At 43.7% G+C, this 26,405-nt stretch overlaps 1 protein-coding gene across 1 annotated transcript; it reads right to left on the bottom strand.

Annotated features, from left to right (window-relative positions):
• Nucleotides 1–1,171: 1,171 nt before the first annotated feature.
• wasf2 (WASP family member 2) lies at nucleotides 1,172–14,926 on the bottom strand. The gene is made up of 9 exons (XM_063185334.1): nucleotides 14,798–14,926; nucleotides 12,910–13,069; nucleotides 11,049–11,183; nucleotides 10,439–10,592; nucleotides 9,097–9,214; nucleotides 7,941–8,065; nucleotides 6,285–6,419; nucleotides 4,844–5,316; nucleotides 1,172–4,338 (listed from the first exon to the last, which is right to left on the bottom strand). Exons 2-9 carry the CDS (start codon nucleotides 13,040–13,042, stop codon nucleotides 4,178–4,180), a joined length of 1,434 nt encoding a protein of 477 aa, XP_063041404.1. The 5' UTR covers nucleotides 13,043–13,069; nucleotides 14,798–14,926; the 3' UTR covers nucleotides 1,172–4,177.
• Nucleotides 14,927–26,405: the final 11,479 nt, after the last annotated feature.

Below are 26,405 nucleotides of genomic sequence, written 5' to 3' on the forward strand. Positions count from 1 at the left end.
TTTCCTACAGTCAAGTGACACACACATCTCAGTTCAAATAAGGTAAAACAGTTTGAGGGCATCTGAGGAGAAATGTCACCTTTTAATTCATGGATTAAAGGGAAGTCATCAGAGTGCGGCTCATCATTACATCTACTGGGAACTAGGCCAAGGCCGAGGGTGGAAGAGAGAAATGATCAGCTACACCGGGATCAGACACAAGCGGTTGATGCACGATGGTGGGTGTGTTTGACGGAGGTGCTGTCAAACCATATCAGCCAGTGAAGAAAACAATTGTGGATGACAGCAGAACAACTGGTTCATGAAAGTGGTGGGGCATTTGACGCAGATATTGGATGACACATGCACATCAACCTCCAAAAGTTTGACAAAGCTCAACTCTTGAACGGAGTCAATGTATCCACCGCATCGCAAATGAGACCACAATTCAGTGATGCAGGCCATCATCTCCACCAATGTGTAAAGTGAATAGTATCCCCCCGGAAAATGTTAAAATACAGTTCTGATTTGAGAAACAGTAGCTAGGGTTTCAGGGATCCCTTGACTCTTGGGACCCGGTCCTGGGCCCAATAGACCCATGCAATAATCTGTCCCTGAACACAAGCGTGACTCACGAAACAGTCCTGAGGAGAACAGGTGATCACCAATCAGGTCTAACAGGTCTGATGAAAATGGCACAAATCACCTATAGGTCACTTCCCATAATCTGGCAGTTGTTCATCTGGCAGCTGTTAAAGCTCCCTGAACATTGTTAGATCAAAACGTTGCTCTTTTTTTTACAAGGTATTAAATTCAGTCTTTTGGAAAACAGTGTGCACATTTCTTTCCTTTATTCTCAGTCACTCCCTTAACGCAGTGGTGCCCAAACAGGGAGACCAGGGATCCCTCGGGGTCTGTAGCTCTCTGCCAGGGGATCCAATGAAAAAGTCTGTTGCAATGCAAAACACAATATGGTACAGCACTTTTGCTTAAAAAAAATTGCGATTACAATGTTCCGTCCAATTTGGATTTCCCAGCACAAAAACGTTTTGTGAATCCCTGACTTAATCATGTGACCCTTTGTACTGACAGTCTCATTAACCACTGGACAAGAAACCTTACCCCCAACTTGATGTCATTGCTGGCACTTAGTCCTTGATTATTAACAGAAAAGCATAAACGACAGACAAAGCAGTGTGAATTGATCTTGTTTATTTATATAATTTCCTCAACTGATCGATCATATACAAAGCCTTGACAAATATGCAAAAAAAATGTTAGAAGTCAAACAGAACATACATAATATTATTTTTTGTCTGATCACAGACTTGGCATAGATAATTGGACCAGTGTGTTAAACTTTGGCCTGGTTTGGAATAGTAAGGTACAGTATTAGGAAAGGCACTTAGTAACATTACAAGGCACTTTGGATCTTTGGATTGGTCCCCCAACATCATCGCTCATCTGTGGCAATAGAGCCAGTAACACCCGGGGGGTATTCCACGAAGATGATTCAGTCGCAAGCGCTGATAAGTTGGCCTGGAGGTTGTGGTAAATCAACTAATAAAAGAGCTCGGAGCCCATTTGCTTAACTAAATGACACCTGGACAGGTATCTATTAGCAGATTTACCACTCTTTGTAGGTTAACTTAGCCAGGTTTATCACCTAACTATGCTCTTGGAATAGGCCCCAGAGGTGTCGATCTCAGCTTCAGAAAAATACAAAACCTTGCTGGGCATTCCTTACCCCTTGCCTACTAACAGCAAAAGTACAATAATTAGCCAATTACATTACTAGGATCAGCTTGTTTTGAAAATGGTCAAATTAAACAAAAGAGCCCAAGTCACGTCCCTTCTGGTAAGGCTCAGGAGACCATATGGCACAGATCTCAAATGAATACAGATATAAAGAACAAAATGGATGCTCGAGCCAGTTTACACCAATCTTATTTAGATATCAGTAGGGAATGATATGAAGCTGGTTCAGGCGCAAGAAAATGAAGACTCCAGGCTCTTCTATTAGATGATTTACCTCTTCACTGAACCTGGTTTACCCCTGAACCAGCTTCTGTGTATAGGCCCCAGTGCCAGGTTCCCATGCACCCTACTAGAAGGGCTGTGGTGCAGGCTCTACAACACAGTATTATACAGCCAAGATTATTTATGTCCTTCCTGTAGTCCAGATGGACACCTTTGCATTCAACACCAAGCAATATGAAAATGCAAACCCATGATGTAAGATTTTGTGACAAGGCCATTGGTGCCATAGGCATGTGTACATTTCAACATGTCTATAAATGGTGCGGCTGGGAACGTTCACCCATGAGACAAGGCTTTTAAGCATTTTAATACAAAACAAATGACTAGATTAAACAGTTTGGCTTTAAACGTTTGATTTCTCGCTCTCTCTCTAGCAAATTAGGTCATTAAATGCTTCACACAGGGACTTTCTCCATGTGTAAAGGTGTATGTGTGTGTACAGGTGTGTGTGTGTGTGTGTGTGTGTGTGTGTGTGTGTGTGTGTGTGTGTGTGTGTGTGTGTGTGTGTGTGTGTGTGTGTGTGTGTGTGTGTGTGTGTGTGTGTGTGTGTGCGTGCGTGCGTGCATGTGCGTATATGTGTGTGGGTGTGAGCATGTCAAGTGGTAGCAGAATGTTGAGAGTGTATTTGAAGTACAGTATATTATGTAATCAAAGCTTTTATGAACAGTACATAATTAACATTTTCATAAATTCAGAAAGAGCTATATAATCCCCAAACATACGAAAAAAAGTCAGATGACTCAAATATGGATATGTATATATACACATAACACCTATTCCACACAACACACACAAACATACAGTACAAACAAACACTCACTCAGCTGAGGATGTGAATTAAGATCCGCGGTACTCCACATCAGTAAATAGGTCATCGGAAAACCAAGTGAAAGTGCGGCAAAGCGCTAATGCCTCCAATGGAGATGAATATCTCAAGTCCTACACTGAAGAATCAGATAGCCTATCAGTTGTAAAGCATGTGAGTGAATGAGTGCTGCGATACAGTGGGCTTAACATAGAGCCAATGTGAGACTGTGAGAAGAGCAACCCTGAAACAAGCTAATACTGGCGACTTTAACCGTCTGTGGGAGTAAGTATTAAAATAGGAACTAGAAAATTGAGGAAACCTGAGTAAGCCTTAGATGTTTGATAGATATTGACGGGTTAAGATTTCTACCACAAGTTGTTATGCAAAAAGTGAAAAATACCCCAAAAAAACCCCACTCTCTTGCCATAATATGGCAAGTTGCTTTTGGTTTGAGGCAATAAATAGAGAAATCACCCTCGCAATGTCTCATCAATTCACAAAAACAAAACCAACATACCAGTTTCCTTGAGGAACTGTGGACATCCCTGCCATACATCAGGGGGGTATACTAAGAACATGGTTAAGTGATACACCAGGCTTGGTAAACCTACAAGAAGTGGTAAACCTGCTAATAGATGTACCTATAGCCATCATTTAGTTAAAGAAAAAGAGGACTCCAGGCTCTTCTATTAGATGATTTACCTCAACCTTGTTAACTTAAACTGGTTTACTATTGAACCAGCTTCTTAGTATAACCCCTGGCCACTTTAAAACTACTTAGCCTCTTTGGAAATGTAAGAGAGTTGTAAATGGAAAATGGTGGCTGAGCTGGGCCTTATTTTATGTAATACAGTACAACCAAGCCACCAACGCAAACACGCCCACACACACACACATGCATAAACACACACTGTCAATATGATGCTGCAGGTCTCTCTGGAAAGTTAATTGTATGCTAAAATAACAGGTAGTGTGGGTGAGATCATGTGCATGAACACATGCAAATACAGACACACAAAAACAACAAATTGAGTACAACCCTCACATCTCTGGAGACTTTGAATCACTGTACATCTGTTTATGGGACAACAGTTTGACACAGTGAAAAGTGGTCAGTGGTTTAGACACTAATGGTTGAGATGTTTTGAGTGAGCAATAACTGTTACAAAAGCTACAGTACACACTGACTACTTTTCATTGTGTACAAAATAATGTCCCAATAAAGGATATACCGTTAATTAAAACATCTGCAGAAATGTGAAGGGTGTACTGACTTTTGTGACACACTGTCGAAACGTACAAACACCCCAAAGATAACAGACACACGCACACACACACATCTCAGACATCTCAGTCGGACCACTCATCGTCGTCAAACTCGGAGGAGTCGTCCTCAGAATCGCTGCACTCCACGGCGATACGGCGGGACAAAATGGCTGCCACATCGTTACCCATATCACTGCTCATGTGCTCCTTCTTCTCCTGCTCCTCCACCTTACGCAAGTTAAAGCCTGAAGAAATAATCACATAACATGATCATATATTATTGTTATTATTATCATCATGACTATTATTATTATCAGAATTATTATTACTACTATTATTATTATGACGATTATTATGATTATGATTATTATTATTATTGTACGTGCTCTCTCTTCTCCTGCTCCTCAACTTTACGCAGGTTAAAGCCTGAGGAAATAACATTCCACGGTGTGGAAGAATTTTGGAATGGGTCACATGTTGGCGCTACCTGCGGAGAGATCCTCACTCCCTTCACCAATGTGTCAAGCTTTAGGACAGAGGGCTGGTTCAAGTTCAAGTTATCCAAGACCATAAACTGCCACGACCAAGTTTGAGATGTAGAATAAATTGCCATGACAGCGTACCTCAGTTTATCCACCCTCAGTAGTATGGGTTAATATTAAGTTTCTCTCAAGTTACCCTGAAAAGCCTGTAACCTCGCTTTGTAGTACCGGCCCCTGGAGAAGAGTGAATGTTTACAAATCAGGTTACCTGATCGAATTGCAGCCAGGAGGTCGCTTCTTCCATCGGGGGCGGGAGCTGGAGCCGGCTGGGCTTTGGGTGCCGCCGGAGCCGCAGAGGAGGAGGAGGCCAGGGGAGGAGGCGGCCCAGCCGAGGGAGGAGGCGGAGGGCCGGGCGGAGGAGGAGGAGGTGGAGGAGGCGGCGGTCCACCTCCAGCAGGCGGAGGAGGGGGAGGCGCTGCCATGCCCGCCGGCATGGGTGGAGGTGGGGGAGCTGGAGGAGAGGTCATAGGGCCGGGGATGGAGGCTGGTGGGGCTGGGTCCCAGCCAGGAGGAGGTGGGGGAGGTGGGGGTTCCATGCCACCCGGTGGTGGGGGAGGAGGAGGTGCCGGGGGTGGGGAGAGGCTGGTGCGTGAGGGAGGGGAGGAGGCCATGGGGGAAGGGGAAGCTGGGTGAGAGGGGCTGAGGAGACTGGTGCGCTTCTGGGTCTGGCCGTCTGAATACCTGGAAGACAGATAGCGCATGATATAAAGTTGTGAAATACTTAACATACTGTAGAAGTATACTGCTCTACAGAGGCAAAGTGCAGTAGCCAACATTGAAACTGAGAAGAAAATGCCTTCAAAGCCTTGGTATTGGGTTGGATATTAAGGTTGGTAAGGAACACCATTTTCAGTCTAAACTGAAGTTTGACAAAATGTGTAGTTACTGCACTTTGCCTTTGTAGGTCAGGATAGTCTGCATGAAAACTGCTCAGCAGGTGGATTTTCGTCCAAGTAAACAACATGCATTTTACAATTCCAGACAAATAATAACTCAAATGGTAGTGGAATCACAAATCAACATAATATATTAAAAGTGAATAGCAGAAGACAATCAATGTCACTGTCAGGGATTGAATGTCAATGACAAGTCAATGTCAATAATTGAAGACTGAAGAGTTAATCAGTGACAGAGGACTCAAAGAATCAATGTCATTGACACAAGACTGAAGTATTTACAAGAGGACAACCAAAAAAGTCATTTTACGTCACAGGAAAGGACAGGAGGATGGACATTGGCTTGTACCTAATATCTTTTAGGATATTAAGTCGTCAAGTCAAGTCAAAGTTTATTTATAATGCCCTTTTAAAACAACAAAGGAAACTGACCAAAGTGCTAACCGGTAGGGCTAAATAAAAAGGACTTGCAGACATCAAGCAAGCAACACAGATAACATGACTTGAACATGGCCGGATTATCCATAAGGGCCAGTAAACAGTGCCCAGGGGCACCAACTATTTTCGACTAGTGAGGGGGCACCACAACCACAAAACTTTACATATATGATTATGAATATATAAATATTGTTTATAAAGGGAACACCAGAGAGATACAGTGCCCAGGGTCACCACGTTGCTTTAAGACGGTCCTGGACCTGAAGACAACCATAAAACACATACAAAGCACAAGAGGGGGCCCTGAAGACTCACATGTCGAGTGGTGGCGGGGGCAGGTCATCTGGGGCTGGTGGCGGTAGCGGTGAGCCTGGGTCGTACTCCATCTCAGAGCTCATGAAGCCGTCCTCGCCTGAGCCAATGCTGCCATTCAGCGCCTCGGACGAGTTCCTGCACATACGGACAAAAGTTAACACACAAGCATACTGGAGAACTGTAAGAATTCCCTCAATTGACAATTGGTTACATTAAAAGGCAAATTAGTGTGCATGTAATTTCCCCCCCAGAACGGCATTTCTGCATCAAATGTTTTTTCCCCAAATATTGAATGGAAACCAATTACACAAAACAACTTGTAGAGTTGGGAATAATGTCACATATAGACTACATCAGAAGCCTTCACTCACCGTGCGATCACACCGCTACCGTTGAACGCGTGGAAAGATGCGGAAGTAATTGACTTTGTATGGAAGAGCAAGCGGCAGAAGTGTTAAGAGACGCAAAAGCGTTTCTAGAGCCAAGGGCATCAAAAGCCGAGGGCGTCAAAAGTTGAACTTCATCTAAAAATATGTAATGAGCTCGGCGCCAGCAGGCGTCAGCCAATGGAATGTTCCGATTTTTGTAAACACGAGCTTTGGTTGGTCGAGATTCCTTTGTCAAACGCTTCAGGTTGAATCGTTTGCGCGTTCAACGCCTCTGACCTGTGCTTTCCAGGCAGGAGTCAGCAGCGCTGTAGCTCTTACAATGCCGGCGGTGTGATCGCTCGGTAAGGACAAATGCTGCAATTCACTGCCTTACACAAGATTCTGCTCATGGTGGGGAACAAAAAAAACCCCACACAAATTGTACAAGGATGCTCAATCGTGGCCATCTACAAAAAAATCCCAGAGGAAAAATACCCCAATGCTACCATTCAAGGCCCCATGAGTGTCTGAGCTCTCAGGAAAAAACGAGCAAATAAACAAGCCTGGACAATCACGGACATCTACATGACCGCTTCTACCACTCAAGGACTCAAATGAGTTTTTGTGCAGGAGAAAAAAAGACACACACAAACACAAGCCTACACAGCCTGTTCAATCTAAGAATAGAAAAAAGGGAGAATGATTGAAAACAACCACTGGGCAGAGGGCAGGAAAAGCACATGCCTGAAATGACCAAAGATGTAACCTACTGTTCCATCTACAACATGGTCTCACTGAATTCCATGAAATGAACACAGTCCATTTTGACACTAAATCTGTGGCAGTTTCACAGATTTTGCCAAAGATTCTGCTACTACTAATACTGCTGGCATTCTTTTGTTTAGTACAAGAATTTGGTAGCCGATTCAACCAAGTGGAAAAGGTACCCCCTCCATTATAATGGATTAATTTGAAAACACAAAATTCCAAAACTCCAGCTGAAAATGTAGGACAAAAACAATGCTTCCACATTTGTTTTCCTCGTTGCATAGTGATTCACTTGCACAGTATGTAAAGGGAGTTGAAAAAAAACCCTGGGACAATCAGGTACAGACACAGAAAGACATAGATGTAGAAGGTCACAAAAGGAGATAGACGAACGGACAGACACAGACACAGACACAGACACACATGCACGCATAAACAAACTTCTAAAATACAAACACAGACATGACTGACTAACCGAATGCGGGCAGACAAGCACACACACCATGAAGAAGACACAGACCTGTCATTGTCGTGTTTGGGCACCACAAACTCCTGTCCCATTTTGAGGCGTTCCCACTCATCCTTGCGGGTCTTAATCTTGCGTGGGTTTCGGTTCCTGCTGTTGGGATTATCCTTCTTCTCTCTCTGCAATCGCAATCACACACAGACACACACACACACAGACACACACACACACACACACACACACACACACACACACAAATATGTAAAGCACACAAACACACACAAATACGTAAAGCACACGCGCGCGCACGCACACACAGCCAGACAAAACAGCATTAACAACACTTGAGTTATTCTGCGAGTAGGCGTGTGCCATCGGAGCTTAGTTGCACAACACGGTAAGAAAATCCTACTGTCTAGCTAGCAAGTCTCCACAGTAGATCAGTAGAGTGTGTGATATGCCACAGCACTACTGAATGTAAACACTGCAATAAGACTGCTGGATACTGTCATGCAGATATACATGTAAAATAAAGAAATTCTGTGGTAAGCAGAAAAGAAATGCTTCATGTGTCTTTCAGCTCTGTGTACACCGTTACACTACGGACACATTGTGTTAGATAGGATGGGGTTAGAGCACAAGCTACACACTGTCACTGTGTCAATAGTGGAACATTTTCTGTGTCTTGCACAGCACCTTCTCCAACAGTACGTATGGCTAATTGACCAATATAATACACAGTATATGAATTAATAAATAACTTTATGAGCTGCTCATTGTGCCAATTGTGGAATTCAAAGTGCTCCAAGTCTTGCATCAGTGAATGACTACCTCATAGGAGGACATTGTGCTTTATTGATATCTCTAGTGTGTTACCACGTGTAGTTGCTTTGTATCGCCCTATGTATTTCACAAACTGAGTACCTAAATGGTATCAATGGCCACATGCAGCCGTGTCATTGTATTGTATTGTATTGCTCTGTAAAATACATGTGAAAGATAATAAGAGCCAGTGTATTTTATTCTATTCTAGTGTATTCAAAACTACAATATATCCCTGCCTTGTTGAAAAGGTCAAAGCTGATCTCATCTGGGGAAAATTCTATGAGTTGCCCAAATTGGAAAAATATAACATGTTCATGTGTGCTTTCCATTTTGGCGTTTGGCATGTACCATAACTGCCATAGCACATGAATACAGCAATACTCACCCTGTGCTTGCGTTTCTCCTTCATGATGTCTTTGGTGTCCTGAAGCATCTGCTCCTTCCACAGGTCGAAGAAGTAGGACGGGTCGGTGTAGAACTTCAGCGCCTCCTTGCCATCCTCCCTGCGAAAGCACACATGGAATATAGAATATCACATCGAATACAACACACACACACATCATACATAATATAATAATATACAGTATAACACACATATCAGGTGTAATTTTATATCTAGGACGGATCTATGTAAAACGTCAGAACCTCTTTGCCATCCTCCCCGAGGACAAACACACATGTCATCTATAATAAATGCGTATTTTGGGCTAAAACCGAAACTGAAATTAAACGCTTGGCTGAAAAACGAAACCAAATATCAAATGTGGTTGAGCATTTGAATAGTGTTGTATGCTATTGCATATCACAATGTCATGTTTATCCTGTCTGTGGTTGTTGATATTTTTCCTGTCTTGTCCACTACTGCACTCTCAATGCATTTTTTTTGTCAAGTCTGCAGTATCAGGCAGACGTTGTATCATATGTCTAAATGGTTCATATCATATTCCATCTTATCTCAGGGGGGCGAGACAGTGGTAGATTTAGCATGTCATATATCCCTGTGATGATGTAGGTTAATGTTGTAATGTTAACCCTGCCCATGATAATACTGTTGTTTATCCTATACTAAATACGGTCTATCGATATAACACATGATTACTTCAAGCTCTTGTTTTCATCTTGGCCTTGCGTCTATTGAATTTGAATTAAAGATTATAGATGTGTACACCCTACAGCTTTTATGTCACTTCTAGATTTAAGTACAGTGTGAGTCAGAGTCTCTTAGAGTCTCTAACTCGCTTGTGTTGCCATTTTATTAGTCCAGCGGACATCATTTCAAATGCCCCACGATACGCCACGGTTATAAATTAAAATAACTTGAACACAAATTGTTGTGCAAAAAACGTTGCCCGTTATTTAGTCACAGGTTTTGATTTTGGCCAATTGTAAAATTGAATTGCACACTCTTAGTTTGAGCGCTCACCTGCAGGGGCAGATCTAGCCCTTTTGGGAACCTAGGAGAAATATAAACATGGGGCCCTCAGAAGTCATCCTTTAAACACGTCACCAATTGGCATGGAAGGTCTGAGGGTGCTATTTTAGTGTTTTACCTCGTATATATTTTCGATTACTGTACACAAGTGACAAAATAAGATCAGGCTGAATTTTTTGTGTTTATTGCGACTGGTGTGACAATTGGGGCCCCCTATGGATGGCAGATTTGGCCAGGGCCCTAGGCAATTGCCTTGGTTTGCATAATGTAAAGTCCGCCTGTACACACTGCTCACCTGTACACGCTGAGGTTGTTGAGGGGCGGCGGCTTATCGCAGACCAGGTAGGTTTCGTGCACAGGTATGGGCAAGGAGAGGCGGATGAAGAGCTGCTGGTCCTGGGTCAGGCTGGAGCGGAAGGCCTTACGAGTAGTGATGGCCTGTAGAGACACTGAGGGAGGAAGAGGAGGAGGAGGAGGAGGACAAGATGAAGAGAACATTCAACTCAAATGTCTTTGACATTTAATGTACAACTTATTTATACTTATAGTAAAGGGCTACATAGGCAGAGGTACTGGGGAAGGAGGACAAAAAGAAGAAGAGAAGATTCAACTCAAGTGTATTGACATTTACAATTGAATTTAAATTGTAAATTAAATGAAATACAATTAAAATTTGAATTCGTTCTTAATGACATGTATTACACTTACAATTTATTCATACGTATAGTCAGGGGTTACAAGTGTTCTTGGTAGTTTTTGAAGTGCGAAGTATTTGTGCGTCTATGTAAACTGAGCAGACAGACAAGCGGTGTACGTGTGTATGCTCACACTTGTGTGAGAACGTGTGTGGGCAAACTGGGCCAGTGTGTGTGTGTGTGTGTGTGTGTGTGTGTGTGTGTGTTTACCCTCTTCCTCTTTGGGGTCCAGCTGTGTGACTTTAACCTGCAGCCTGTCCACTCTCTCCCCCAGGGTACTCACGCGCTCTGCAAACGTGCTGGCCTGCACAAACAACTCGCCAAAGACATCCTCCGCATATTTACCTACACACAGAAAACAAACACACACACACACACACACACACACACACACACACACACACACACACACACACACACACACACACACACACACACACACACACACACACACACACACACACACACACACACACACACACACACACACACACACACACGTTGGACAACACGTTACCCACCACAACACACACATACATGGAAGCTACTGTTGTAAGTACACTTGTTTAAGGCACACAGACAAATGCATGTTTGGCGAGCTTACAATAAAAACCTCATCACGAAACATTTCTAAAAGGAGCTTGAAGTTCAAATCAACGCTGATGGTGAAAACAGCCCAGTCAACAGACGAGAAGCAGCTGTGAAAAGGGAAGTCAAAAGCCGACTAAACCCAAGTGTTTGTTTCACAGCTATATATAAAAGGTCCACTTTTATTGACAAAGGTTCAGATGTGGGTTGTAGAAGTATGTAATTGATACCACTCCAATGCTGATGCAATTCCAGTCCTGATGGAACCCACTTACTGTTCTGCCTGCAACACAACCTACTCAACTGATTCATGTAACTTCTGCACTTCAGACTTGCATCTGTCACGACAATCATAGTCCTATAAAGTAGAAGTAGACAGACAGATGTTGTTACAACACTAGTAGTATGATATTACATGGATTCAGCTATGCATCATACTACTAGTGTTGCAATTGCATCTATAAGAAGAGTACTTCTACTTCTACTTTATACATGGTTTCTGTTTTGTTTTCCACTGGCTGGGCAAACCTAGCGGACAACTCAACCTCTGATTGTTGGAAACCACTGTCGGTCAAAAAATAAGCTCACGTGGTTGGCTGCCATTGTCTTGCCCCTTCTAACAACACTGTGTTTACAAACAAAAAAAAACCCATCTATACAACTCATAGTCCTATTTTATACACATGGGAGGAGAGGAAGTTCAGCTGAGAATCAGAAGGCTCCCTCTGTCAGTGTGTTTAGGGCCGACAGAGAAGTCTGCAGCTGATGAACTTTGGTTCTGAACAGTCAGTGAGGGTATGGACATGAGAATCGATCTGTCTGGCCAGCAATCAGCACCTATTTTCTAGTAAATTGTATTGCCGAGGGCAGAAATGGCGCATTCCGTCCAACTAATAACCGTGCTGGAGCCCGTTGCCGCACTTAATGTTCACGGCACAAGTCTGAGCGTTCGAGAACTGGAAAGTTGGTAAAATACATTTTTTTTCCTCGGCGAACCGTGACAGCAACGTGAACGTCAGCAGGTTCATCCGGGTAACACACAGTCACACGCAGAAAAGTTCAGAGCCCAGTATGAACGTGGGTGGTTTACAGGTAAGCACTTAATTTCCGAACGTATGTAACTGGTGCGGGAAGCGGCACTGGCACCATTCTGGTCGGCCTGAAAACAGTGTGATCGCAACTGCCAGATAATGTTGGCCGGGGTGAGGCTGTGTTGTACTGGTGGACTGTTCCTTTAAATCCTGCCTACTACAAATCCTGTAACATAGAGACTTATTTTCTGGTGGACTGTACTGCAGACGTGAGAAAGTAGACCTGAGCTCAAGGTCTTTGCAGTGTTTCCCACAGAATATTTGTAAGTCAAGTCAAGGCAACTTTAGAAAATACAATTGCGATACAAGAAACAAAAAAACAAAACCCAAAACAATAACAAAAAACTCAAAGGCCTAAACGGCGATTCACAGATAGTTAAAGCCCCACTCACTGAGTGATCCGAGCTGGCGTATGATGTTGGCGAGGGTGATGTTGGTGACGCACTCCAGCTCGCTCTTTACGCTGTTGGGCAGCGTCTGGCGGCACAGGTGCCGGGGCTCGATGTTACGCGTCACCAGAGGCATGGTGGCTGTCCACTGGGTAGCGTCACCCTGCACAATACACAAACAAACAAACAATTACATGATTAATAATGCATTTTTGAAACCTTTGTCTTAGTTTTGCCACTCACAAACACTAATCAGCAGATCAACAACTGGGTAGTGTCACCCTATACGTCACAAACAATCAAACAAACAAAATGTCAGAGTAATACTTTTCGCATTCAAATGTTAGAAAAAAATAACTTTAAAACAACGTCAAAGGCACAATTGAAGGGTCCTTTTCTCATCTGCAATCAGGATGTTGAATGGGGGAAAAGTCCCTCAAAAAGTTGCTCTGCCTAGGCTGACAGGAGGGCAACTTATCGGTACTTGCTTTTTGCACGGAGGTGGGGCGTTGGCAAAGCACAAGGCCTCAAGCAACAGGAGAGGCTGGGAGGTACTAGTTTGAAATGGACCCATTACATTTTACATAGCTGTGACTCTGTCCCCTCACAGCCTACTCCTCACTCCCCACTGCAGAGCACAGGCTACTGCTGCATTCTTTCCAGTTGATCTGCTTGCAGTGGGTGAGTAAGCCCTCTACTTAAGGCATAGGGGTTAGTGCGGCCACTTACGTGTGTTATTGTTGTGCATTAATGTGCTGGCCTGGCTGTGGGATACGCCCACATGTTTGTGCTGAATGTTGCTGGCCAATTTATCCCACTACCTGCCATATTAATAAGTGCCATTACTGACATACTTCTCTATTCCACTGGCTGCTCCGGCGGCTTTGTCCATTTGAATTTGTAATACTAACCCTGTGAGAATACATCATCATTACACCTGATTCAGCTAAAAGTGAGCTGATCAGATTTCATTTATGACACTGGGCTACTACTACTCATGTTGCATGCATGAAGTTGTATACATGAGTCTGCTGTGTTTTTTATTGCAAGCAACCTGTTGGAATTGTGTGTTCCTCAGATATGATCTTCTCACACTACTCTTCCTGTCTTCCTTGCCCTCCCCACCTGACCCAGCATCAAGGTAAACGTACAGTGATGGTGGACCACCTGGATTCAGACATTTACAATCCAGTGTCACATATTCCAAAAGACCAGTTTTACCGGTCACTGCCCCATTTAGTCCCATCACTGCAGGTACAGTGGGCTACGGGAAAATCCGTGAATTTCTAAATCCAACGGGCAGAAAACAACTTCCAGCTGCCTTGTTTTAATGGCAGTCAAAACATGTCAGTACTGCAATACGCGGGTTAGCCACCAGAGGGATCCCTCCAGTGCTTGGCTGTACTGCTTGAACTAGTTGACAACTTGTTGTCAAAGCTGACATAAAATATTCTGAAATAAATCGACCTAGCCAGTCCACAATTCTATCAAGACAGAACGTAAAAGTACTAAAAAGTGCGGCTAAACAAATTAGTAAGTAGAATTTAAACGAATGCTAGTCGTACTGCAACTCTCATACATGGACAAAGTAAACCAAGGCACAGAACATGGTGTAACAGCGTGTAACATTAGGAGCTTATTTCACTTGGCTAGCTTACTCAACGTCTACCACAGCAAAGTTATGAATAAAGCAGGTGACAGTTTTCAATTAATGAAACTGGGAAAGATTAATGAAACGGCAAAACTTTCGGGCCAGGCCTGAAAGGAAAAAAGCAGGAAGTAGGCTATCCCAAAGTTAGTCAAACAGCAGTTCAGTCTGTTCACGAAAATCGGTGCGCTCCTCTTTGACAGAAACTTTCATATGGTACAAAACAAAAAAGTTAATTCTTACCAAGTGTAAGCGGACGAAGTATTCACACTTGAAGATATGAGAACGTTGATTGCATTTGAAGTTTTATGCTTCTTTAAGGTGGGCCCAAATCGTCTACTTGAGATTTGCGGAACTACAACACGTCGTGACACGGACAGAACTTCAGCTCCTCAGTTGGGAGCGTGTAATTGGCCAGAATTTCCCCTCCAGTACATGCCATTGGTCGTTGCAGCAGTCATTTACGACGACAGCGTGGAAATGTCATTGTGTACGCAAACGGCGTAACACCCTTTGCTAGTGGTTTGAAAACATCTGTTTGAGACTGTGTGCAGGGCGGGGGTGAATGTTGGCGCATTCCTGGATTTCTGGCCTGCACGGACAAATCCGTAGCAGGCCTGGCTTGTCTTGCTTCAAATTCCTGCATGGAAAAATGCTGCCGAAAAAGACAAAAATAGCCCAGTAGGCCTAGTAATCTTTCGACATAATGGGTAGCCTACTGATAATCTAGAATTACTTTTTCTTTTGTGAGAACAAATGTCATGCCTATTGTTTTAATCTTTGCATTTTATATGATTTTATATAGTTCAAACATTTATATTGTTTATACAGGTTAAATATATAGTTCCACCATATGTCAAATGCAAAGCATTTTTAAATGCACTCATATGTGAATGCCTAATGCAAAAACATGTTTGGCGATATCCACAATTTGGCCTATAAAACAGTCCTCACATCATGAAAGTGTGTGTGTGTGTGTGTGTGTGTGTGTGTGTGTGTGTGTGTGTGTGTGTGTGTGTGTGTGTGTGTGTGTGTGTGTGTGTGTGTGTGTGTGTGTGTGTGTGTGTGTGTGCAGCCTCAACTGATGTGAGGTCAGACCAAGTCTCAGAGCTTAATTGCTTGCTGTAATTATCTCTTTTGTGCAACAGGACAACAGGTGCCTTTCGTCTTCATTCTCATCAGGTGAACTGGAGCGTGACGGCTGTGACATGGAACGAAATTGTACCTACTGTAGAAGGAAATAAGGAAAATTACATTGTTTAGATCAAATTACTTAGAGTAGAGAGCAGAGTATCATTTATTATTTATAAATGAAGGGGTCAAATAGCATACATATGTACATACGTAGATAAGACATTACACACATCATTCCACATAATTAACCATAGCTCACTCTTACATACATTCAGGCCAAGATAGCCCCCCCCCACACACACACACACACAAACACAGACACACACAGACACACACACACACACACACACACACACACACACACACACACACACACACACACACACACACACACACACACACACACACACACACACACACACACACACACACACACACACACACTGCGGGTGGTGATAAGTATATCAGTGTAACAGTGATTTGTCACATGTATGTGCCTCAGTGAAGTGGTACAGAGCAGCCAAAAAAACAAAGTAATGAAGTGTCCAAAAAGTGTCACTCTCTGTGGAATAGTCCAAGAGACAAAGCCAGGGTCAAGTATCCATTGGAGATGGTGGATCACAAGTTGCACACTGTGTGGCCTCGCTCCCCCTCCACACGCACGCACGCATGCACGCATGCACGCACGTACGCACGCACGCACGCACGCACGCACGCACGCACGCATGCGCGCACACACACACACACACACACACACACACACACACACACACACACACACACACACACACACACACACACACACACACACACACACATACACACACACACACACACACACACACACACACTTGTGCATACAAAAAGTGATTGTCCTGGATGGCTGTATTGGAGTGCAGTAAGTTAAAGTAAAAGTCATGGTGCAGAGAAGTCATTCCTGTTGGAGGGGGGGGGGGGGTATAATCAGTCACATCCAGCCGGATAAGAGTCCAGGTAAAAGAACGGGTGGTGGGGCTGGAAAAACAGCGCGGAGAGACAGAAGCATATAAGCGTGCAGGTGTGGGGGTTGGTTTGCAGTCCAGTCACCTATGACGATCTCTTTCTATGTGTCCTTCTGTGTGGTGTTGAATAGCTGGATGGCCCTGAGGGACAAAGGACCTCCGTAGCCTGTCTGTCCTGTGGGAGACAGTGATATTAAGTTCATTTCTAGGCTTATTAAACCCACTATGAGACAGCTCACTTTCATGAGCCCATTAGTGTACAAGTAGCCTATAGACCTCTGTATGTTACAATATTTTTTGTGGTATTTGTCTTAAATTGAATGCCCAAAATCTACCAGACTAGGCCAAGATGATTGTCTCTAAATGAGTGTGTGTGCTTATCAAGAATTGTACTGGTGTGTGTGTGCGTGCATGCGTGTGTGCGTGCGTGCGTGCGCGTGCATGTGTGAGTGAGTGAGTGTGTGCGGGCGTGTGCGTGCATATCTGTATCTGTAATCTCTGTCTCTGTCTCTCTTTCTCCCTGTGTGTGTGTGTGTGTGTGTGTGTGTGTGTGTGTGTGTGTGTGTGTGTGTGTGTGTGTGTGTGTGTGTGTGTGTGTGTGTGTGTGTGTGTGTCTGTCTGTCTGTCTGCCTGTCTTTCTGTCCGTTTGTCTGTCTGTCTGTCTGTCTGTCTGTGTGAAAATGCTGTGCGGGTGTGCATGGGTGTGGTTGTGTCTGTAAGCGTGTGTGCTTCCAAGCATAACTCTTTAATCTGCTTGAGTTGATACACACTACTACAGTAGCACACAGGCGCAGTCTTCCTCCCTTCCTCCCAATAGTAACCATGGAAATAGCACAGCAACAGGAAGTGAGAATGACTCATTGCATAGCACAGGAACTGTGGCAGACACGGCACATTCTAGAAAGACACAGACAATAGCCACACATATGATAACTGAGAAAACAATTATTTTCTTATTCACAGCATTATTCATTGTTCAGTTTAACAAATGGAAATGTCAAAGACAGAAGGTTGATGTTTAATTTTGCCATGTAGGCCTACTATGTAGGAAGTGGTTGTATGACGCCCTCTAGTGGTTGGTCTTGTTACTAAGTAGACTTCAGCTTTTGTTCACCCACAACATTGTTGGTCAATGATCATAATCACACATTGAGAGAAACGGTGAAAAATAGTGCAGGGACCTGTTTTTTGTCCCCTATGTTTTTTTTTTTTTTTTTGCATTTGTAGAATAATGTTCCCTTTGTCTTTGCCACAAAAAAAAAAAAAGTTTCATTATTTGTGTGTACAATATTACCCTGATACTTACCTGAACAGTGCTTTGTGTAATTTAAATGTTGTTTATGCCTTGTGTGATTAAGTGTCATACCTGTCTGCTAATTTTGGTTAAGTGGATGGGCCACGCCCACCACCAATGACAGCTGTAATATATTGTGCCTTGCAATTGAGTGACTGCACCCTGACAAAGACCTTGTGTCGAAACGCGTCGGGCAGTCTATTTGCCTTTGTACTATTAAAAAATAAGAAAACGGAGTGCCACAGTATCATGCTCTTAATTTTTTTGATGTTCCCTTTGTCTTGTTAGGGCATCAAGGCATAAACATCGAGGCAGTAACATAAGCTGTTATAGGCCTATCCTAAACCATTTTAAAACAGTACTTACTCATGGTATCCATGTCTTAGCTTCTTACATAGTAGAACTGGTTGAATATTATCAGCATTTCAGTTCCTGTCTTCTTGAATGCATAGGCCTTTTATGGCCTTATATTGACACCGACTGTGGGAAGTCAGTCTATGATGAAAGAAACCATCCCTGAGTTGCAAATCCATTCAGTGTGATTAAAATGTCTGTTATAGGCCTACTTATTGTGTGTGTGTAGTTTTTTTTCTCCAAAACCTTTCTTTCTTTTGGGACCCCCTTTGGACCTAAGAATAGGCCTATTTTCAAATTTAATATGAATTTTACCGTAAAGGTTAAATATGTGGCAGCTTTGCCAAGGAATTCAGTTACTCTCCAATTTGGATTTTAAAATTGTATCACCGATTTAGTCTAGTGGGCTGCATTTACCCTCTTCCACCACTTGGTGGCCTTGTGAAGCGTCGGTAGCTCTTAACTGCAGACACTGATTGGGGCCACTCCTTCCACTAGCCAAGACAAGAGAGAGATGCACCAATAAAGAAGAGCCTTGGAGAACATATGAATTCAGCAAACAGAGACATTACTAAAACATATTCTCAGAATAACAGTCACTGGGCAGAGGTATCAATCATTTGACCATTTCTGTGTGAAGAAGACTGAGGTGGAGCTATTGTGTTATTTCTCTGTAGCCTACTCTGGTGGCTGTTGCTGGGATGTGAGGCGCTTTTACCAATAGGCAGACTAGGCAATCTCCCAGGGCCCCGCCAAATCTGCCCTCTGTACGGGGCCCCCAACTGTCTGCCCCATCATAGTGAATACAGTAAATAGCCTACCACCAAAAATAATACAAGAAGGCCCTGTGTCTATATTTTGCCTAGGGCCCTCAGAAGTGTAGAACTGCTGCTGCATGTAAGAGACCTCAATCAGGGCCGGTTCTAGTCAGTTTGTTGCCCTAGGCTACAAGCACCCTCCTTGCCCCTTTTTATATACAGTACGTACATACACTTATGGGTTTTATTCATTTACATGCATCAGTAGTGCCGTAGTCTACATACCGTATGATATAGCAGAAATGCACATGCATATTATAGCCTACATATACTGTATAGTACATACGTACATATTACATACATACTCTATACTGTGTGCTTAAGAATGATTTCTAATTGTGGGTCAGATGTCTATTACTGTGACACTCCCGACATATTTGCTGGAGGTGACTGCCTAGTCAGCCTATGCCTAGTGCCGGCCCTGACCTGAGATGAGAGTGAGTCTACTACTACTACTACTAGGCCTACTACAACAGGTACTATTCTTTGAGTCACACTTCTGTGTCACATGGTTCAGAGTGAGACAGATTAATTGTGGTGTTTGTATTTCAGATTTTCCTTTTACAGTGTGTTACTCTGAGCAATTCATTAACATGTACAGTTTTATAGGTGTGGAATGGATGTCATGACCTGTCCCTGTCTTTCTTCTCAGCAAACCTGTAGAATAGAATAGAATAGAATAGAATAGAATAGAATAGAATAGAATAGAATAGAATAGAATAGAATAGAATGAATTGAATGTGATTATGTATAAATCATATACAAGAACAAGAATTATATCTTGATATTTTTCTGGAAGATGGCATTTAGAACAGTGTAGGCCCTACAATAATAAAAAAAATGGAATGACCATCACTATGGGTTGCGGATGACACTGATGCCAATGAGCCTGGCTCTTTAGTGCAGAAGTCATTCCCCCAGTGTGGTACCCCAGAGAGTTTGACTCCCCTTCATACATTGCCTTTTATTGCCACAAATAGGCCTAAAACCACCCATTGACTGAGCAATAGCTACATATTTTACCTAAAAAATGGGCGCACATGGGCACACACTTAATTCACAGACTCGGAGCCCAAATGATCCATACAAGAAATATACACATACATTTTAATAGATAAAAACATGCACACACACACACACACACACACACACACACACACACACACACACACACACACACACACACACACACACACACACACACACACACACACACACACAGCATACACACACACACACACACACACACACACACACACACACACACACACACACACACACACACACACACACAATTCATTTGACATTTCTATGATTACGGTAACCGTAAGGGCAGTTGGAAGTGCAAGGCTGTTTTTCCTTTGTTTAAACCGGTGATTACATTTCTGTCTCTGCTGACATTAGCTGAAGTGCCTGAAGTCATTATCAGGCCACCCAAGGCTCCCCTCACGTGGCCCCTGGTCCTCTGAGGAGCCTAGTGTGGATGTGTAATTAGGTGACTAGGAGCTAGCCGTCGGATGAGGGCTTGATCTGAGATAAATGGTCACCGTTGTTGGGTCATGACAGTCAGCCTGGGCTGGCCCCTATTTTACATGAAGCGTCTGTTAGTTTTAATTAGCCAGTTTAGTTAATAAACAGTATAGTGCCATCGTGTTCGTGTTCGAAGGGTGTGTGTGTGTGTGTGTGTGTGTGTGTGTGTGTGTGTGTGTGTGTGTGTGTGTGTGTGTGTGTGTGTGTGTGTGTGTGTGTGTGTGTGTGTGTGTGTGTGTGTGTGTGTATGTATGTGTGTGTGTGTGTCTACGTGTGCGCGTGCGCGTGCGCGTGCGCGTGCGCATGCATTCGCATGTATGTCTGCATATACATGCACATGCACGTAAAAATACCAATATAAGGCTCCCCTGCAGCTACAATAATCAGCAATCCTGCTGATGAGTACATTATAAAAGTATTACATTATATATATTTTTAAACCTTGTGACAATTAATGGACAAACCTCCACATAGGCTACATGTATTGTCATTGGCCTACCTAATGATTCTGTACCCACATTAATATCCAGACCATGGCATTTATGAATATTGTGTTGTATAGACTCATGGATATTGTTTAATAGGACCAGTGCTCTGCTAATTATGCTATTGCATGAACCTATTAAATTCCCATTCCCCTGTTTGACCTCCTAATCTCATTAAATGTCTCCATTTTCCGTTCTTTTGATAAATAAAATCCCCTAGGATGTGAGATGAGCTCCTTTGTGCATACGTGACATGAAAGAACGATTTGAGTAGTTTTTGAAACGACTGAATACATGTTGACCAGATAGCTGGAACAAGTGTTACAGGTAATTTGGGAGGCTGCACAACCTGAAAGGTTCTCAAGTTTTATTTTCACCTTCTCCAGGCTGTCACTTGAAATAAAAACCGTGTGAAAAGTGTTGCTAATAGCCTATATTTTCTTTCATACAACACTGTCGTATTCCCTTCCAATGCACAAATGACATGTAGAAAGAGTCTTTTTTATTTCTTTTTTTAGCAAGGTGAGGGGATGGGAATATACAGCTTTGATAAGAACCCGAATTTGATAAATTATAAGTCTACCAAGATCCGAGATCTAGTCTTGATTACGCCAATCTGATTTAAACGCAGGAGTGCCCATAACTCACAAGGCAGGTGAAATGAAATAAGCAATGCAGAGTCTTTTAGGTCAGTGGGTCAATAACAGTTCTGCAGACCTTTCTCTTGCTGTATATCATCTGTGCCATGCGGTATTCCTCCTCTACTTTAATCTTCTGCACGAACCAGTTATGTTTCCTTCACAAGAAGCGAGTGATTAAAGCCGGACAAAGAGCTGCTGTAAACTACAGATGGTGTAACTTCAATCTGCTCATTACCGTGCCGGGCCGCGGCAGCGTACCGTGATCATTACACCCTGTGGCCATTCGGAATGCGGGGGGCAGTATAGCACCGCTTTTGCAGAGCAGCGTCTGCCTGTGTCTGTGGTCTGTTTGTGCTTCCGTCCTTGCCCGTCCCCCAGTTTTAGTAGTAGTAGAAATACAGTCAGCAAATTGCATGTTTTATTTAGCATTGGGCATTTGATAGGGCATTTGATAATAACACAAGTGTGAGCCCTAAACAAGACCACAATGTGAATTTAAACTCGACTTTTTTTCTGTCTTGCATTCACCGTCTCCCAATCCGTCTCTAACTTATTTCAGCACTATTCAAGCCAGGAACGGGTATCCTCAGGATACAGAGTTTGCATACCTACTACAATTTGAACCGGTAAAGACAATTAAAACCGACTCAATCAGACAGGAACACCATTGTAATTAAGTGTGTCCCGTAACGCCAGCATGAGAGAGATCGAATTTTAAATTTGGCGACGACATTGTGTTGCACGTAACAGTGGGCATTTGATAATAACACACGCGCGAGCCCTAAACAAGACCGCCAGTCGACGGTGTTTTGTTTTTATTATTCTGCATTCATGCCAGGAACGGATTGTGAACACTTATGACCGCTTCTTTGGAGGCTGGATAACCTGTCAAACCACGACGTGTCACAAAAGGCTGTGCACTGCCTTTTAAAAAAAAACAAAAAAAAACACAGCAGTCGTATTGTCACGGGGGTGACAAACTTTGACTAACTGTTATTCTCACTGATTGCAAATGTTTGCAGGTGCCAATGGGAAGAGGCGAAAGGTGATTGGGTGTACGGGGTGGGTATGGGCTTTTTGAATGCAGGTGGCAAGATGGCGAGGAGGATCCGGAGGAGGACGAGACGCACAGCTACCGCACAAGAGAAGGGTCGGAGAGACTACCGCGGCCGGGGGGCAGCCTTGGGAGGGGGGTGAGCTGCACGCCGGTATCCGGATGGGGCCAGGAGGGCACGCGTTCGGTCCTTTGGACGACACAAGCAACAGACGACTACGAATGGCGCGGACGGCATATTGCCTGAACGAGGTTTGCGGCCAGAGTCACGAAGAGGTTGCGTTGGAAAGCTGGTGGTGGAGGACGCTTTCCACCGAAGTTAAGTGCCACGCCTGGTCACCATAGCCTTCACCTTGAAGCCTCCTCCCCGCTGTGTGCACTGCCCCTGGCCCGCTCTGTCTGTCACTCACTCACTCTCTCACTCCCGGACCCAGCGAATGCACGATCGGAAAAGACTTTTTGCGCAGCGAGGATGGCCACCCCTACACCATCGTTTTATGTGTGCTGTGTTGGTTGCTGTGCTGCTCACGTGTGCTCCTTTAAATAAGTAGCTTAGTTACTCGTGCTGTGTAGGCATATTTTATTCACAATTGGTGATGGGAGTTAGCATCCCCCTGTGCGTTATTCATACGAATTCAGAGACTGGAAGCCTGTTTACCCTTCTCCTATCTCCACCAGCTGATCCGCCTCCGCGTGCCCAGACGAGCCAGGTGGCCCCGCCCAACCTGTCGGAGGCTACGATGCGCACGGACCGAGTGAGAGGTTTGAGGTGCTGATCAGAGACATTGGACCATTGGACCATTGGACCCCGCGGACAGAGAACTGGTTACACATCCACACACACGCGCACACACACACACACACATGCATACAGAACTATGTCTCCAAATAGAAAATAAATACTTGATTTAAATGACTTTGTTGTCTTGGTGTTTCCTGATGTGTACAATGCTCCTCGGGGTAGTTGGTATTAAGTGGGGGTGCCGCTGTCAAACGCGCACCCCCCACCTGTGACAGTATGATAAGTGTTAAGATAAGTGTGAAATTCTTTTTTTTTTTTTTTTTGCTTAGGCCTATTTTTTGGCAAACGAATTCATTAATAGGCCTAATTACTTCTATTGTTAAGGCGGCTACATAGTATAATTTGTTTTCATTATTTCATAATTGTTGTTGGTGGTAAGCCTATATAGGCTACTATATAGGCTATTTTTAATTAGGCTAGTTGAATGATTCAACCAACCGCCCGAATTTAATTAAAATATTTGGCTATAGGCTTGTAATATATTATAGGTTGTAATATATTTCTAGTCTAAAAACAGTTTTGGCAAAAGACCACATCCTCTGGGCATTATTTGCTTTTGGTTAGTCACACCTTGAATGTGAGAGGGGGAAATCGTGCTGCACTTGTCCACGTCCATGTCCAAGTGCAGGCAGTAGGGGGCGGAGGTGCGGCAGAACTGGGCTCAGGGCCGCTGCCAGCTTTGACCCGGCCTCAAGGCAAAATCATCTGAAGGTGCTCAGCTCTCAACCCATACAATTCTGTGGGCCCGGAACAACTGACCCCGTTGTCTCCCCCTGTCTGCGGGCCCGTGAAGCAAGTACAGCTCAGCAGCTACTTGTTAGGTACATACATGCCACCATTTACCACAGAAAGCAGTGTACATTCAACACTAAGACCAACTAAAAGAGTGTTACATTTGACTCTTTAAAACTAAGTGTTGAAACGAAACAAAAAAAACTTGTTCCTGAACTCTCTGGACTCTCTCAGCTCTCCTCATTCAATACTACCGGGCCAGAGCTGAGCATCCCCTGTTACTCTATTTTGAAGAAATACAGTAGTGAGATATCGACCCCTCTCAGTAAAAGAAGGGACCCTGGCCTTTTTGGCAAAAAAAAAAAAAATCCAATTTCACCACTGGGCGTAAGTACTGTATTCATTTGAATTAATAGTAGTGTAGGACAAATGTCAATAAAACATGATTTTACTCACCTCTGAACTGTCAAACAAACAAATGAACAAAAAACAAACAAACAAATAAAAGCAGCTAATCAGCACAGTGTGTTCACTCATCAATTATAAAGCCCTATGGATTGATCACTACTAATCAGTTTAAACATGTTTTAAAATTGCGTGCTGGACTATTCAGGCACGTCCTTTATTTTTACCATTAAACCCATGGATTCAACATGCTTGTCGTCTTCATGCAGTATTCAGAGTCATTTGCTTTATCCAATACTTACTGTGCACTCTGGGTCATCTCCAGGCTTTTGCGGGTATGCGTAAGCTTCGTCAGGTACTATATGCCACATGAACTTGGCATATAGTACCACCAGTGACAGTGAACAATTGAGTTCTTATTATATTGTATTGGGTGGGGGGCTTTTTAAATAACTTTGTCCCAGGCCCAGCCAAAGCTGTCAGCTGCCCTGCACGAGGTAGACCTGCTCTGTGGACCTCTGTTGGAGCAGTGGATTAACAAGGTGAGTTATCCAGACCAAACGCTTGCAGAGAGCTGCAGTTGCAATAGCCAGGGTAGTCCACTGTGCCTCAGTGGCCACATCTGGCATTGGTTCTTCTGAAGGTGTTTCATTATTCACCTGGTGACCTTGGATATCTCTCTCTCTCTCTCTCTCTCTCTTTCTCCCAGGACCGACTGACAGCTTTGGCAGGACCCCCGACAAATGTATCTAAAAGGGCCCTCTTCTACATTCAAGGAAATGGGGTCACAATCTTGGCCCCCCTTTTTCTGTGGGCCCGGGAGAAGTGACGTGTTTGGCCTCCTTCTGTCGACAGGCCTGCTCTCCCTCCCTCTCTCTTCCTATCTTTCTTCCTTGCCCTCTCTCTCCCTCTGCCAAACAGGAATTAGTGGGGTGTGGGTCTTTGCATTTACTGTAAGGTGATGGTGAGTTGACAAAAGACATGCATCCTGACAGCCAAGACTGTCCGGTACTGAGGCAAGGCATGTCACAACTGCTGTCTTCCAGTCTTAATAAATATGAAATCCAGTTTTCAGATTCACATTGAATGATACTACACAGCATAAACCCCCGGTCAGTCATGGGCTCTGTATTGTGAGTGTGAAGACTGTTTTTGTGACAAGGGACATTCAGACCCAGTGCCAAACCTTCAATAGACCAAAGCCATCAGTAGCCAGGCTGTTAGAAAAAGGAGAGATCTTTGTGTGTGTGTGTGTGTGTGTGTGTGTGTGTGTGTGTGTGTGTGTGTGTGTGTGTGTGTGTGTGTGTGTGTGTGTGTGTGTGTGTGTGTGTGTGTGTGTGTGTGTGTGTGTGTGTGTGTGTTTTAATGCACAGCGTTTGTTTTTTTTTGTAATATCACAGTGACACAATCTTTGACATCTAAACGCTAGATAAGGGGGAGAGGGCAGAGTCCGTGGGACGCACGCTCTCTATCTCTCTCCCGCATCTCTCACTCCGCTGTGTGTGCAGCTGAACTGAGTTTGACCTTGAGTCGAACACGTCCTTTGAAATATGTCTTTTTCCACTGTGAGAGATGCTCCTTGTCACTCTGACAGGGAGAAA

Source organism: Engraulis encrasicolus, chromosome 20 (genome assembly GCF_034702125.1).
Source record: "Engraulis encrasicolus isolate BLACKSEA-1 chromosome 20, IST_EnEncr_1.0, whole genome shotgun sequence".
Lineage (NCBI taxonomy): Eukaryota > Metazoa > Chordata > Actinopteri > Clupeiformes > Engraulidae > Engraulis > Engraulis encrasicolus.

Coding starts and splice junctions, on each gene's coding strand:
- wasf2 (XM_063185334.1), bottom strand. CDS start 13,042: ATGCCTCTGGTGACGCGTAACATCGAGCCCCGGCACCTGTGCCGCCAG. Junction 8,066..9,096: donor AGGAGAAACGCAAGCACAGG/GTGAGTATTGCT, acceptor TTGCGATTGCAG/AGAGAGAAGAAGGATAATCC. Junction 4,339..4,843: donor CCTGGCTGCAATTCGATCAG/GTAACCTGATTT, acceptor TTATTTCTTCAG/GCTTTAACTTGCGTAAGGTG.